We start from the raw sequence: 14,902 nt of genomic DNA on the forward strand, positions 1-14,902 counted from the left end.
TGCTAAAAAGTATGGCAGATCTGCACGATCTCACAAATATGATTGTTCTCTCTTTTTTTTTTTTTTTAGTGGTACACTTGTTAACGTCTCCCAAAAGAAATGCTCTGTGGAACTGTATTTTTGTTGACATTGCTGTTATGTTTAGAGTAATAAAGCACCATGTTAATCTGACTCAGTTTTGAACAATGAATTTTGAATAATGCTGCTATGAATATTCCTGGGAAATAACCAATTTAGTAAATTCCTTTATGCAAGGAAATGAAGGGCTAGAAAGATAGAAATTTTTCCCATGATACCTTCAGAATCTTCTGAACTCCTTCAAAAGGTGAGAAAGAAATTTTAAAACTAATATGTTTTCAAAGAAAGATTATGAAAAAGGAGCAAAATTTGGATTTCAAAAGAAAATTTAAATGTGCCTACTTACAGCTCACTTGGCTGGTGTGAGTGGGTGTCAAATTAGGATAATTGGATCCACTTAACAGAGGGCAACATGCCCAGCACAGAATTTAATGATCTCTACCTAGAAACTGTTTTACATGCATAGATGGATTGGTTAAACTCATAATTATAAACTGCTAAAAGTGACACTTCATCAATCACAAATCTAATGTATCATTAACACCAGATCTATCAACCCCAGTGTAGCTGGAGTTTGAAAGTGATTTCTCAGAAAAATGAAAATAGTTCTGATGATTTCCTCAAGGAGTATACTACATCAGGAGGGATACAATCCTTCTACGGGGTATCACACAGATCACTTCAATTCATCCCACTTCAGAGCCTATTGAGGTCATTCGGTTTCCGTGAAAGTACTGGTGTGAAGCTGCTTCCGAGTGTTTGGGCAGCAAGTCAGAGCTAATAGCATTTTTGATGTTTGGATTTTAAAGTTTAATACCTTTTCTCAAACATACTTCCCAGTTGCCTTTGACTTGAGTCAGATTTGCATGTTGCTGATTGCTCCAAACACAGCAGCAGTGTGCACATAGGTACGGAAGCTGAACCATCCATTCCTGTTCAGTAACCGGGCAGACCTAGGGCACAGCATGCAGGACCTTGACCTCTGTACTCAGGTGTTTGGACTTCATTCTGTAGATAGTTTTGGGGAGTGATGTGTTCAGATCTTTTATTTTCAGGAGGGAACTTTGGGGGCAAAAGAGAAAGGAAGCAGCTTAACTCCTTTTTTTTTTTTTTATGTTCAGTTAGCCTCCTTACAGTACATCATTAGTTTTTGGTGTAGTGTTCAACGATTCATTAGTTGCATGTAACACCCAGCTCATCAGAACACATCATAACTCTTAATATAATCAGACTTAAAAAAAAAAAACAACACAAAGATTTCACTTATGCTTTGGGACACTTATGACTAATTGGTATTTGTAAAATCGTTGAGTAATTTCTGGAAGAAAGACTTCAAATAGGTTGGTTATAAGCTCAGGTGTTTGAGCCACAGAAATGTCCTAGCATTCTGTAACTGTTGCTATTATAACTCTATAATTACCTTAACTATACACTGGAGAAACTATGTTGAATAGTTCCAACTAGCCAGGTTAAGCCATTTCATTCTTTTTAATGATCTTATTGAAGTATGATTTATATACCATAAAATTCATGCATTGTAAGTCTACACTTCAGTAATTTTTAGTGAATTTATAGGGCTGTGTAGTCATCATCACAATATAGATACAAGATATTTCCATCCCCCCAAATCACTTACATCTGCTTACAGTCAATACCTACTCGTGCCCCCAGCCACAGATAATCAATGATTTGTTTTCTATCACTTATAAACGTGCCTTTTGTAGTTCTTTTACATAAAAATGGTATCATGTAATATGTAGTCTTTTGCAACTGATTCTTTCATTGAGGGTAATGTTTTTGAAATCATCCACATTGTGGCATATATCAGTATTTTCTGTCTTTTTATTGCTGAATAATATCTTTTATAGAGATATACCTCAATGCATCGCTGAACACTACATCAAAAACTAATGATGTACTATATGTTGGCTAACTGAACATAATAAAAAAAAGAAGAGATATACCTCATTGTGTTTACCTATTTACCAGTGGGTGGACACTTGGATTGTTTCTAGTTTTTAAGTATTCTGAACAATGGGGGCGCCTGGGTGGCTCAGTCGTTAAGCGTCTGCCTTCGGTTCAGGTCATGATCACAGGGTCCTGGGATCGAGTCCCACATCGGGCTCCCTGCTCTGCGGGAAGCCTTCTTCTCCCTCTCCCACTCCCCCTGCTTGTGTTCCCCCTCTCACTGTGTCTCTCTCTGTCAAATAAATAAATAAAATCTTTTAAAAAAAAAAAAAGTATTCTGAATAATGATACTGTGAACATTTGTGTAAAAATCTTTGCGTGGACATTTGTTTTCATTTCTCTTGGGTAGATTCCTAGGAATAAAATTCCTGGGTTGTATGCTAAGTCTGTGTTTCACTTTTTAAGAAACTACCAGTAAAACTCTCTGTTCACAGATGACATCATCTTATATAGAGAAAATCATAAGGAATGCACAAGTAAACTGTTAGAACTAATAAATGAGTGCAGCAAGAGTCAGTATCTGTATACAAAAATCATTTGTATTTCTGTATACTTGGCAGTGAATGATCTGAGATTAAAATTAAAATAATTTCATTTAATAGCATCAAAAAGAATAAAATACTTAGGAGTAAATTTAACCAAAGAAGCGTAAAACTTATGTTCTGAAAACTATAACATTTTTTAAAGAAATTAAAGATCTAAATAATAAAAGGAGACAATTCGTGTTCATCACTTGGAAGACTTAATACATTCCCACCAACAATGTAGTAGGATTCCAGTTCTTCAGTGCCCTCACTTAGTACTGTGTTGGTACAATACTCAGAACCCTTTTTGATTATATCCATTCTAGTGAGTGTGTAGTACTATGTCATTGTGGTTTTAATTTACATTTCTCTAATGACTAATGATGTTGCACTCATTTTCATGTGTTTATTAGCTGTTCTTACGTTTTCTTTGGTAAGATGTCTAAGTCTTTTGCCCACTTTTAAATTGGGTTATTTGTTGTTCTAATTGATTTATAAGAGTTCATTATATATTCTGGTCCTGAATATATATTCTGAATTATATGTTCAATTCCTTTATCAGATGTATGATTCAGAAATATTTTCTGCCAGTCTGTGGCTTGTCTTGTCATTTACTTGGTTGTGTTTTTCTTAAGGTGCAGATGTTTTTATTTTTAATAGAATGCAATTTACCAGTTTTTTTCTTTTATGTCTTGTGCTTTTGTTGTCATGTCTAAGAACACTTTTCTAACCCAAGACATGAAGGCTTCCTCCTATATTTTCTTCTAGAAGTTTTAGTTCTTCCATTAAGTCTATGAGGCATTTCGAGTTAATTTTTGTATGTGGTGCTAAGTAAAGATCTAAGTTCGTTACTTTGCATATGGGTATACGGTTGTACTAGCACCAGTTGAAAAGACTGTTCTTCCCACATTAAAATTTCTTGACACCTTGGCCAAAAACCAATGGACCACAAACTTAGGGGTTTATTTATGGACTCTCAGTTCTCTTCCATTGATGTATATGCCTTTTCATATGCCAATACCAGACTGTCTTGATTCCTGGAGCTTTATTGTAACTTTTGAAATTTGGGAAATGCGAGTCTTCCAACCTTTTTTTTTTTTTTCAGAATTGATTTGGCTATTCTAGGTCTTCGGTATTTCTATTACATTTTAGGAGCAGCTTGTCATCTTAATAACATTGTCATCTAATCCATGAGCATTTATTTATTTAGATCCTCTTTTCATTTAGGTATTTTTTATTTAGATGTTGTTTAATTTCTCTCCAGCAATGTGTTACAGTTTTCAGGGCACAAATCTTAACACTTCTTTTGTTAAATTTATTCCTAAATATTTTGTTCTTTTTTGATGCTATCATGAGTGGAATTGTTTGTTTGGTTTTTTTTAAGATTTTTTTATTTATTTGATAGAGACACAGAGAGAGAGGGAACACAAGCAGGGGGAGTGGGAGAGAGAGAAGCAGGCTTCCCGCTGAGCAGGGAGCCCGATGCGGGGCTCGATCCCAGGACCCTGGGATCATGACCTGAGCTGAAGGCAGACACTTAATGACTGAGCCACCAGGCGCCCTTGGAATTGTTTTCTTAATTCCATTTTTGAGTTGTTCACTCTTAGTGTATAGAAATTGAGCTGGTTTTTGTATATTGACTGCATTCTGTGACCTTGCTCAACTTATTAATTCAAGTAGCTTTTTTTTTTTTTTGTAGATTCATTAGAGTTTTCTACACAGACACAATTAGGTCATCCACGAATAAAAACAATATTCCTTCTTCCTTTCTAATCTTTATTTACTTTGTCTCTTTTTCTTCCTGCATTGGATAGAACTTTAAGTACAATGCTTACTATAAGAAATGAGAGCTGACACCCTTGTCTTGTATCCAACCTTAGGGGAAAATCATTTACTTTTTAACCATTTAGTGTAATTTTCACTGTTGGTTTTTCAGGATGAGGAACTTTGCTTCTATTCCTAGTATGTTGAGGGTTTTTATCATGAATAGGTAGGTGTTTGATTTTGTCACATGCTTTTTCTGCATCTGCTAAGGTGATCAGTTAGTTATTCCTTTTTTCTCTAATGTGGTATATTACATTGATTTTTGGATATTAAACTAGTCTTGGATTCCTATGATAAATCCTACTTGGTCATGATGTATAACCCTTCTAATGTGTTACTAAATACAGTTTGCTAGTATTTCATTAAGAGTTTTTGGATCTATGATCATGAAGATATTTATCTGTAGTTTCTTTTCCTTTGGCTTTGATATTAGAGTAATATTAGCCTCACAGAATGAGGTGGAAGTATTTCTCTTCTGTTTTCTGAAAGAGTTGTGAAGGATTAGTATTATTTCTTTTTTTAAATATTTGATAGCATTTACCAGTGAAGCTATCTGGGCTCGGACTTGTCTGTGTGGGAAGTTTTTTAATTACTAGTTAAATGTCTCTATTTGTTATAGTTCTACCCAGATTTTGTGTTTCTTTGTAAGTAGGTTTGGTAATTTTTGTCTTTCAAGGAATTTTTCTATTTTCTTTGAGTTAATCTGATTTATTAGCATAAATTTGTTCATAATTTTACTTTGTAATTTACCAATCTATAGGGTTGGTCATATTGTCCCTTCTTTGAGTCTTGATTTAGGTAACTTATGTCTTCTATTAATTTCTTAGTCTTGTGTCTTTTTTTTTAAAACTTGGCTAAAATATTATTCAATTTAATTTTTCCCAGTTTTATTGAGGTATGATTGACAAATAAATGGTAATATATTTAAAGTGTACAACATAATGATACATAATATGTATACGGTGTGAAAGGGTTCCCACAATCAAGTTAACAAGTTAATTAAAACACCCGTCACCTTACAGGGTTACTTTGTGTGTGTGTGTGTATGAGAATGCTTAAGATCTATACTCTTGGGGCACCTGGGTGGCTCAGTCATTAAGCATCTGCCTTCAGCTCAGGTGATGATCCCAGAGTCCTGGAATCGAGCCCCGCATCAGGCTCCTTGCTCAGTGGGAAACCTGCTTCTCCCTCTCCCACTCCCCCTGCTTGTGTTCCTGCTCTCACTATCTCTCTCTCTCTCTGTCAAACAAACAAACAAACAAATAAATAAATAAAAATCTGAAAAAAAAAAAAAAGATTACACTCTTCACTAAGTAGGAGTTTGGGTAATTCATGTGAGACTTCTCTTTTGATAAAGGTATTTAAATTTCCCTTTAGGCACTGTTTTAGCTGCATCCCATAATTTTTAATTTGTTGTGTTTTTATTTTCATTCAGTTAAAGACTTTTTTTTAAGTTTTTCTTGTGATTTCTTCTTTGATCCTTGGGTTACTTAGAAGTGGGTTATTTGATTTCCAAAAATTTGGGGTTTCCCTATATTTCTTTGAATTCACATATTTGGGTGCTCTGTTATTAGATGTATATGTATTTATAATCAATATATTCAAAGAAAAGATATACAATTCAGTGATAATAATTGGAAATTTTAGTATTCTCTCAAAAACGGATTAAAACAATTAGAAAAAGTTAAGAGTATAGAAAACTTAACTCTAACAACCACCTTGGCCTAACTGATATTATAGAATCTCCACCCAACAACTACAGATATTTTTCAAGCACATACAAAATAATCTCTAGGATACACCATATGCTGGGACATAAAACAAGTCTCAGGAAATTTTAGAAGACTGCAACCATACAAAGTATGTGCCTGATCACAACAGAATGAAATCAGATATCCACAGCAGGCCGGTTCTTTGGGGCTTGCTGTAGAAGTAGTAAATTCTTCAAGCTCAGGGTTCTTCTCCTGTAACAACCTGCTGCATGTGTACGCATCCATCCCGGGTCCTTTACATTGCCTTTGTGGGGCTTGGGAGGCATGGGGAACTGATGAAAACAAACAAGAAGCTCTAGCTATTGCCATTGCCATGAATAATAAAGTTTTGTCTCTGATGCAAGACTTGTGTTTCTGCCAGTGCTCATAAAACAGTAATAGCCTGTCTTGTTAGCTCATAAGTAAGGTAAATCTCAGACCCTGCATAGTTCCTGACAGTTTTCTTTAGTTCTTTGAACATATTTTTAACAGCTGCTTTGAAATCTTTGTCAAATCTAATATCCAAGGACCCCGAGACCTTTTGTATTGACTGCATTTTTTATATTAGCCTCTGAGTATAAGTCACACTTCATTTCTTTGCATGTGTCTTCATTTTTGGTTGACTATTGGGTATTTTGGATAGCATACTGTAGCAGCTGTGGTTTCTGATTCCTCCTTCCCTCCCCCAGAGCTGTTCTTGTTTTGTTTGTGTAGTAAGCTTGCCTAGACTAAATCCTTGACATCCATCTTCCCCACACTGTGCAACCACTGATGTTTCTTCTTAGCTTTTGTTTTTCATTTTGTTTTTATTCTTAAGCCTGGCTTTCTAGGGGTAACCCTTGTGTCTGTTTGGATTAGTGTTTAGCCAAACATCAGTCAGAAGTTGTGCTCAAACACCTCAAGCCAGTAAGCCTTCCACTCTTCTGGATCTGGTGTGGTTTGGGGCATGCATTCAAACTTGAGGTCATTTTTTAGTCTGCCTCAACTCTTGCTTTCCACGGGGTCTCTCACTGGTCCTCTGAATACACACATAGGTTCCGCTGGCCAGGGGTATATGGGTCCCCTGGACCTACTGCTGGCTCTGCCGCACACACTCACGGCTTTCAGTCTTCCTGGGGTATGTGGAGAGCTTATTGAGCCTTCTTTGTGTTTTTTCACCTCAAACTCCCTGTTAAATCCTGCTAGTCTATCGTCCACTCTTTGCTCCGGGAAAAGATCACAGCCTCGGGCTGGCGGAGACGCTGGCCCTTCCTCTTCACTTGCCACCAAGATTACCGCTCCGACGATACTCCACATCAGATGAGCCCCTCCGACAGCAGCCACCGGCTTCCAGGGCCTGCCCTGGCTCTGTTGAATAACTGCTCCGGCAGAGCTGGGGAGCTTGGAGCACACACAGGAGGAACGGCACACGCGCTGCTGATTTTCACAAATAAATGCTTCTTGGTTTGCTGTAGGCCTTTGGCCAGTTTCCAGTCTTTGACAGTTTTGTGCAACTTTATACTTGTTTTTTTGGGAAGAGCATCTGTTGACGTCCTCAAACCATCATGCTAGAAGTCTGAAGTTCCAATCTGCATCATTTGCGGTTGATCCTGGTGTAACTTCATTGCCTGTTTGATTCTCTGGGATCACGTAAAACTCTTCCCTTACCCGCCCAACTAGAACACAGAACAGCAGAAAAAGAACCAACTTGGGGAAAGTGGGTGTGAAACACTAGGACCAGAATGGACATGGATTGGGGCGCCTGGGTGGCTCAGTCGTTAAGCGTCTGCCTTCGGCTCAGGTCATGATCCCAGGGTCCTGGAATCTAGCCCCTCATCAGGCTCCCTGCTCAGCGGGAAGCCTGCTTCTCCCTCTCCCACTCCCCCTGCGTGTATTCCCCCTCTTGCTGTCTCTCTCTGTCAAATAAATAAAATCTTAAAAAAAAAAAAAAAAGGAATAGACATGGATTTTTCCCATAGTTAACTAGGAATCGTTTACGATGACCTGGCATTACTTTTACTTTTATTCTAGGTATAACTGATAAAATACATTTGCAAAGCAAATGTTTATATAACATAATTATATAAATGTTATTTGTATGTACTTTGAATCAGCTAGAAAGATTAAAATACTGTGTGTGATGAGATTCTAGCAACACTGTCTCCATTGCACTAACAGTCTCCCTGAATTTTCTTCCACTTATTAATTCAATAAATACACATTTATTATCTAAGGTATACATAGGCACAATGAGTGATGCCAAGATGAAGCAGATGCAGATTTTGTCTTCCGGGAGCTTATAGGTTAGCATGATTGAGCGTGAACATGACAGATATACATGGGAAGCGCTGGATGCCATTAAAAACTTACAGAGTGTGCTGTAGAAGTTCCATAGGCTAATTGAGGTTTCCCTGTCTGACGATTCTTTCAGTTATCACCCATTACTTCTGTGCCCTGGTCCTTCCTGCTTACATTCCCCTCCTGGTTGCCTTTATACTTACATTCTTCCATTTGTCACCCATTCAAGCTAATTGTGCTAATGGTGGGGAGCGTTTCCAGTTTATAGACAAGGTCACTGAGATCAGAGAGACTAAGTGACTTGCCCAACTTCACATTATTAGGAAGTGGCAGAGTCAAGTTTTGAACACAAGGTCTTTGTACTTGAAATCCTGGGCTTTTTCCAGTATGCTCTACTGCCTCTTACATTACAAATTTCCTCTCCTCTCCAGCCAGCAGATAGTTGGGAAAAATATAGCTTAGTGAATCGGGTCAGACTTGGAAGCAGCTTTTACTTAGTGTGTTTCTGGATGGGCACAGAAATGAGGCAACAAAGCAAGACTGTGTTCAGGCTACTCTTTGAACCATTTCCCACTAAGGGTTTTTTAGTGACTTACTTTACAATAATCAGAGATTCATATTTTTGGTTGCTTCTTACACATTTCTCTGGCGGATGTTGGATCATTATTCTGGACACAGCATGTTCAGAACCAGATTTGCCATCTCTCCCTCAGTCTCTAGTCTCTTAATATTGCCGTTCTCCTTGAATGACACCACCCACCACCCATTCTCCCAAGCCAGAAACCTGGGAGTCCTCGACTCCTTTCTGACCTTCCCCCCAGCCTCCAATCCTGTCATTTCCATCCTACCTCCTGAGGTTGCTGTGTGAATAAGCTGACACAGTATATGAAAAAGAACTCTGAAAGCTGTGAAGGAGAGGTATGTTCTCTGAGGCAGCACATCTGGATAAGAATGTCAGGCCTTACAGGCCGTCAGATGTAACTTACAACGTGCACACTTGGTCAGCGGAGTGTGGACTTGTATCTTCTGGGACTGTGGCTGGGACTTCATAGTCTTACATTCTGATGGCACTCTGCTCTTCAAAGTACTTTCTCATAAGGAGAGGAAAAGGGAGAGTGAATGAGTTGCCCATGATGACACAGTTGATAAGTGGCACAGGAGGAGTAGAACTCCTCTGGGCGTAAACTAAAAACCAAAGTTGGTTTTAACACTACATCATTCACTGTCTGTGACCTAGGATGAGTGGTTTAGCCCTTTTAAATGTCAGTCTCTACATATAAGACAGAAGTAAAATGACCGTAAGGATCCAGCGAGGCCATATGAAGAGCCAGAATGCCATGTAGAGATGGTGGCTGTTGGATGACTCTTGCCCCTTCCCCACCTAAGTAGTGACTTTAGGTTCGTCTTCTCTGTACTTTGCCTTAGAGAACTTACTCTGGCATAGTTATTGACTGCCTTACTTTAGATTCTCTTGCAGTTCACAGGCCTTTCCTGGAGGTTGTTGACCTACCATTCCACTGAAAATTAGGTCCAGAATTTTCATGTTTTCCTCTCTGCCTCTCTTCCACTAATTTTCCCACTAAGGTTATGACACAACTCAGATGAACTCCTTTAGTTAAAAATTGTGAGATTTTACTTATACTTTCTGGCCCCAAGATGCAGGAGATTTTCGGTTCAATATTAGGAAAATCAGAAGTGTCCGACAACAGAATGGACTGCCTTAAGGAGTAATAAAGTCACCCATGACTACAAGTGTACAAACAGAGACTTTTGATGAGCGGAGCTTTGACTTGCCCCCGCTTCATCTATCCCATCCAGTTCCTGAGTCTGCAAGCCATGGTAATACATATTGCAGAGAGCACCGTAACAAACAGATAAGCTACCTAAGTATTGTGTTTTTATGGTTTTGACATTTTTAATTCATGTTTTTATATTGTTGTAGTTAAATGAGTTGAAAAAGATAGCAAGTAAAATATTAGTAAAGTGAGGAAGGTTGTCTAACTTGCCTGGGTATTGCCGAATTACAGAGAGCAGAGTTTATTATTAGACAAAAGTTAAAGATGTGTCTCTTGAGTCTCCTGCAGAGCTGAAGACACCAGCTCTGCAGTGAGGTCATGATAGCCTGGGCCTATGTCCAGAGCAGCTAGGCTCATCCATGCTACACATGTTATTCCATATTTGATAAAGTACTGAGGTTTTATCATAGGTGAAACTTTTATGTGCAAAGTTTGACAGATGTTGCATGCTGCTTTCAGAATTAAAGAAAATTACTTGGTCACTGCTGTGTCCTTCTGTGAGATGTTTTATTCTCAGCCGTCACCCTCCCTGTCCCTTGCCCACAACCATTATAGTGACCAGAAAGTCTGCTTGCTCTACAGTGATGTGTCTGAGTAGTGCCCATTAGTTTTCAGTAGTTAACCCTGGCCTGCATGTTAGCCTTCAGTTTAATGGCCTTTTTTATGTTCATTCATTTTATTTTATTTCCCATCGTGGTTTTGTTTATTTCTTTTTTGTTTTTTGTTTTTTCTGTTCTCTTTTTTAAAACCGTCGTGGTTTGCCCTTCATATTCCCCAATGTTTGCACATGACAAGATGTTGCCATCCCAACATTACCTCCCACTTCACTGACCAGTGCCACTACTGACCATCTAGCACCAGCCACAGCGGGACCACTGCCTTCAGCTCCTCGGGATGTCGTGGCCTCCCTGGTCTCTACCCGCTTCATCAAATTGACGTGGCGCACCCCTGCATCAGATCCTCATGGAGACAACCTTACCTACTCTGTCTTCTACACCAAAGAGGGGATTGCTAGGTAAGTGTCCGTATGTCTGGAGCCAGCTAGTTGCATCTTGGTCTATCCCAGGCCAGTCATGCTCACCCTGGCTCTTTGTTGTGCAGAATCTATACCAATTTTTGGTCCAGAAAATATCACTAATATGCATAATTCCCAATTTTAGGTCATTAAAATTTATCCCAATCAGACTGAAGTCCTGATATTCTTTCCTGCCTCTCTGGAATGACTTGGGGAGAGGGTAGATGGAGCTATTTAGGTGGAAGTATTAAAATATAACTAGGGTTCCTCTTTTTTCATAAGGTTCAGTCAGCACAGCCTATAGGACATGGCTTACTTAGAACATACAGATTCTAGAAATTAAGGTAGACTTAATTTATAGAAGTAATCTTAAATGAATATTTGCCTGCACCCATATGTGGAAGTGGACTGCTGAGCTCCCGGGGGGTCTCCTTGATGACACAAGAGTAATTAGTAGCTAATTTTCCTAACCGCATTTTCATTGAGTTCCTCTCTATCTCCACCTCTTTCAGGAGCTCACATTGCTTCTTCACTGCTTATGGGAGGTTGTGCAGAATCCCCCGGCCACTTTACTCATAGTCCAGCTTTATTGTATCTGTCCAGCCTTCCTTTTCTCTCCTCCCAGTTTAACTCCCTTTCTCATGAAGCCAGTCTGATCCCCATTCTGTGCCACCTTTCTTCCAGTGTGTTCTCTTCAGTCGCTTCCGCCTTTCCCAACTGAAGCTAAAGTCAGTTCATCTTTCGTGGCTCAGATTAAGCCCCAGGAAGCCCTCATGCAGTTTTCTCCACCTTTTTCAGCATATACAGCCTTTCTCTTATATGTGGTCGTGCCTCTAATATTGGCACTGAATTATGATAACACATGATCTCTTACTGCCATAAGTTGTTACTCTTCTGCTGTTTTATGTGTATTTGTGTTGTTTTCCCAACCTGATTATAAAACCTTTGGGAGGAACCATGCCATGTGCTATGTATTCTTAGCATTGCCAAGTAGATTTCTTCATTCATACCAAAATAAGAAAGCTAAAATATCTGTTTTGGTTAGGGCCCTCACACATGAAATAGAGCTTGTGTCTCTACCAGGGTGCTTACATCTGATACACTTTGTATTTAATAACTAGATTGTCAAGTTCCACGAGGATAGGAGGATAGAAGGATAGGAACCTTCATCAAAACCGCTTGATTTAACACTCTTGAGAAGTCTGTGTGACTTCATTTGAGCCATTTAGATGGAGCGACTCATAGAATAATGTTTCTGAACATTGTACCAGATGTTTTGGGAATTATAAAGATAGAGAAACATAGTTCTAGACACAAAAAGGCAAGACATTACTACAAATGGCATCTGTGTGAAAATGTCTCCAATAATCTTTCACATCTCACTGCTAATTTTGTAGTATTTCACAAAAGGAAAAAACACTTAGTAATTCCTCAGAATAACAAACTTCTTTCCACTCTAGGTCCTTTGCCCTTGCTGTTCCTTCTACCAAGAAGGCATTTCCCTCACAAACAACTGTTGGTGGCTTCGTATCTATCATCTTCAGATGATACCTCCATAAGCCTTCCATGAATACCCTCCAACTTAGCCCCCTTCGGCCCTATCACACATGGTGTTCTGGAGCCAGTTTGTTCCCAAGCCAGTTATTAAAGTTTCAGGAAATTTTGCAGACCCTATGACGACTTTGTAGTTCAAAACAGGGCATGGCACAAGTATTTACTGGGACGAGTACTACAAACCAGAGCTGGTTATTAAACATTTACCAGAATACCACTGCTATCACATCACCGTTTTGGGTTTTGTGGGTTTTTTTTTTTTTTTTTTTTTTTTGCTTTTGTTTTCAGAACACTTAACACGCTGAAGTCTTCTCTTTTAATAACCTGTTTCTTATGTCTGCCTTATTCAATAGAGTATCGCCGGCACCTGGAACAGGGCCTGACATATAATAGCACTAAATAATTACTTGTTAAATGAATAAATTCATTTCAATCAATGGAGAAATAATAGCTTATTCAAGAAATCACGTTGAGATAATTAACTCCATTTGGTGGAAAGAATGGAAGTTATAGCTCTGTCTTACATCATGTATAACAATAAATTATAGATGGATTAAGAGATTTTAAAGTTCATAAATGTATTAGAAGAAAATATATTTTATCACTTGAGTGTGAAAGGCCTTTAACAGAAGACAGGAAATCCAGAAGCCACAACAGGAGAGATCGACAAAGTTTATTATATAACAGTGTAAAATTCCATGTGATAAAATACCATAAACAAAATCAAACTATCAAGTGATGAGCTGGGAAAAAATTTGTACCATTTATAAAACATTATATTGCTATCCAATCTATATAAAGAGCTCCTACAAATCATAAGTAGAAGACAAATATCCCAAGAGGCAGAATGTACAAGTAGATGATTAGCAGAAGTTAATGGAAGGCCCATTAAAGTTAAAAAATGTTTTTGCCATTGCTCACGGCCTGGGAAATACAAAATAATACAAAAAGTGAAACTATTTTTCACTTATAAGGCTGGCAAAAATTTTAAGTTGATAATATCTAGTGTTAAACAAGTTAAAATGCTGAGAAGAAATCCGCTCTAGGCTTTTGGTGGTAGTGTAAGAATAGCCCTTGGAGAAAGTGATTTGGCAGAATTTTTTTTACCTTTTTAATGCACATACCCATCAATCCATCAATTACACTTCTAGATGTTCTATAGATAACAGATATACATATGCATAGGGCACTCAGAGAAATGTTTATTGTAACATTATTTGTAAGAATGAAAAAAGGAAAGTAAGTGCCCATTGATGGAGGAATGGGCACATAATTAATATATGTATATCCATATGAACTGTGATATAGGAATTTTTTAATGACGTATCTCTGTATTTTGATGTGCATGTAAATGCCCAGAGCAGTGATTCTCAGCCAGCGACAGTTTGCCTCCATCCCTCAGTGGACATTTGGCCATGTCTGGTGACATTTTTGGTTATTACACCTCAGATGAGAGAGGATGCTTACTGTCATCCAATGAGTAGAAGCCACAGATGCTGATAAACATCCTGCAGTGTACAGGACAACCCCTTACAACAAAGGATGATCCCACCCCAAAGCTCAGTAGTGCTAAGGTTGAGGAAACCTGACATGAAGAGGTCTGGTAAGATACAGGTCAGGATGTGCCACAGTCAGGTGTCAGGGAGGACAGGTTTCGAGGACAGAGAAAAACTGGGACTTTTGGATTTTTTAAAACTATATATGCTTTTGTTTTTAATGAGAATCTGTCACTTCAATTTAAAATTAAATTGTCAGGCAGGAAGACAAGGCAAGTATATATAAAGGAAGAGGAGGTGCAAGGAGGATGCAATTTAATTTGCGTGTCTGGTGTTTGATGGATGGGAAAGTAAGAAAGCTTAACTGGCCCAGAGTTCTGGTAGGAATTAGTGAGAGATTATAATAAAGTGGAAGTTTAGAGCCAAATGTCATAATGCCAGTAAGAATTTGGACATAATCAGTTAAGAAGGGACCATTTTAGACTACTGAGCAAGTGTGCACTGTGATTTTATTAAATAGCTTTTTTATGAGCACTACGTAAAGAGAAGAGAAGAAATGAAGTCAGAGAGACAAATCTACTTAATCTAGGCATGTGGTAGATATGGCCTGGACGAAGGT

General features: G+C 38.3%; 1 protein-coding gene across 9 annotated transcripts in view; it reads left to right on the forward strand.

Moving 5' to 3' along the window:
• NEO1 (neogenin 1) overlaps positions 1-14,902 on the forward strand; it is a 251,030-nt gene that overhangs the window by 181,576 nt on the left and 54,552 nt on the right. For 6 of the 9 annotated variants that reach the window (XM_032417572.1, XM_032417574.1, XM_032417570.1 and 3 more), the window contains exon 9: positions 11,014-11,233. In XM_032417572.1, the coding sequence (XP_032273463.1) occupies positions 11,014-11,233 (220 nt within the window). The remainder of the gene's footprint in view (positions 1-11,013; positions 11,234-14,902) is intronic. The other 3 variants (XM_032417573.1, XM_032417575.1, XM_032417577.1) reach the window with 1 other exon arrangement.

The sequence above is a fragment of the Phoca vitulina genome, unplaced genomic scaffold, assembly GCF_004348235.1.
Source record: "Phoca vitulina isolate PV1807 unplaced genomic scaffold, GSC_HSeal_1.0 scaffold20, whole genome shotgun sequence".
Classification (NCBI taxonomy): Eukaryota; Metazoa; Chordata; class Mammalia; order Carnivora; family Phocidae; genus Phoca; species Phoca vitulina.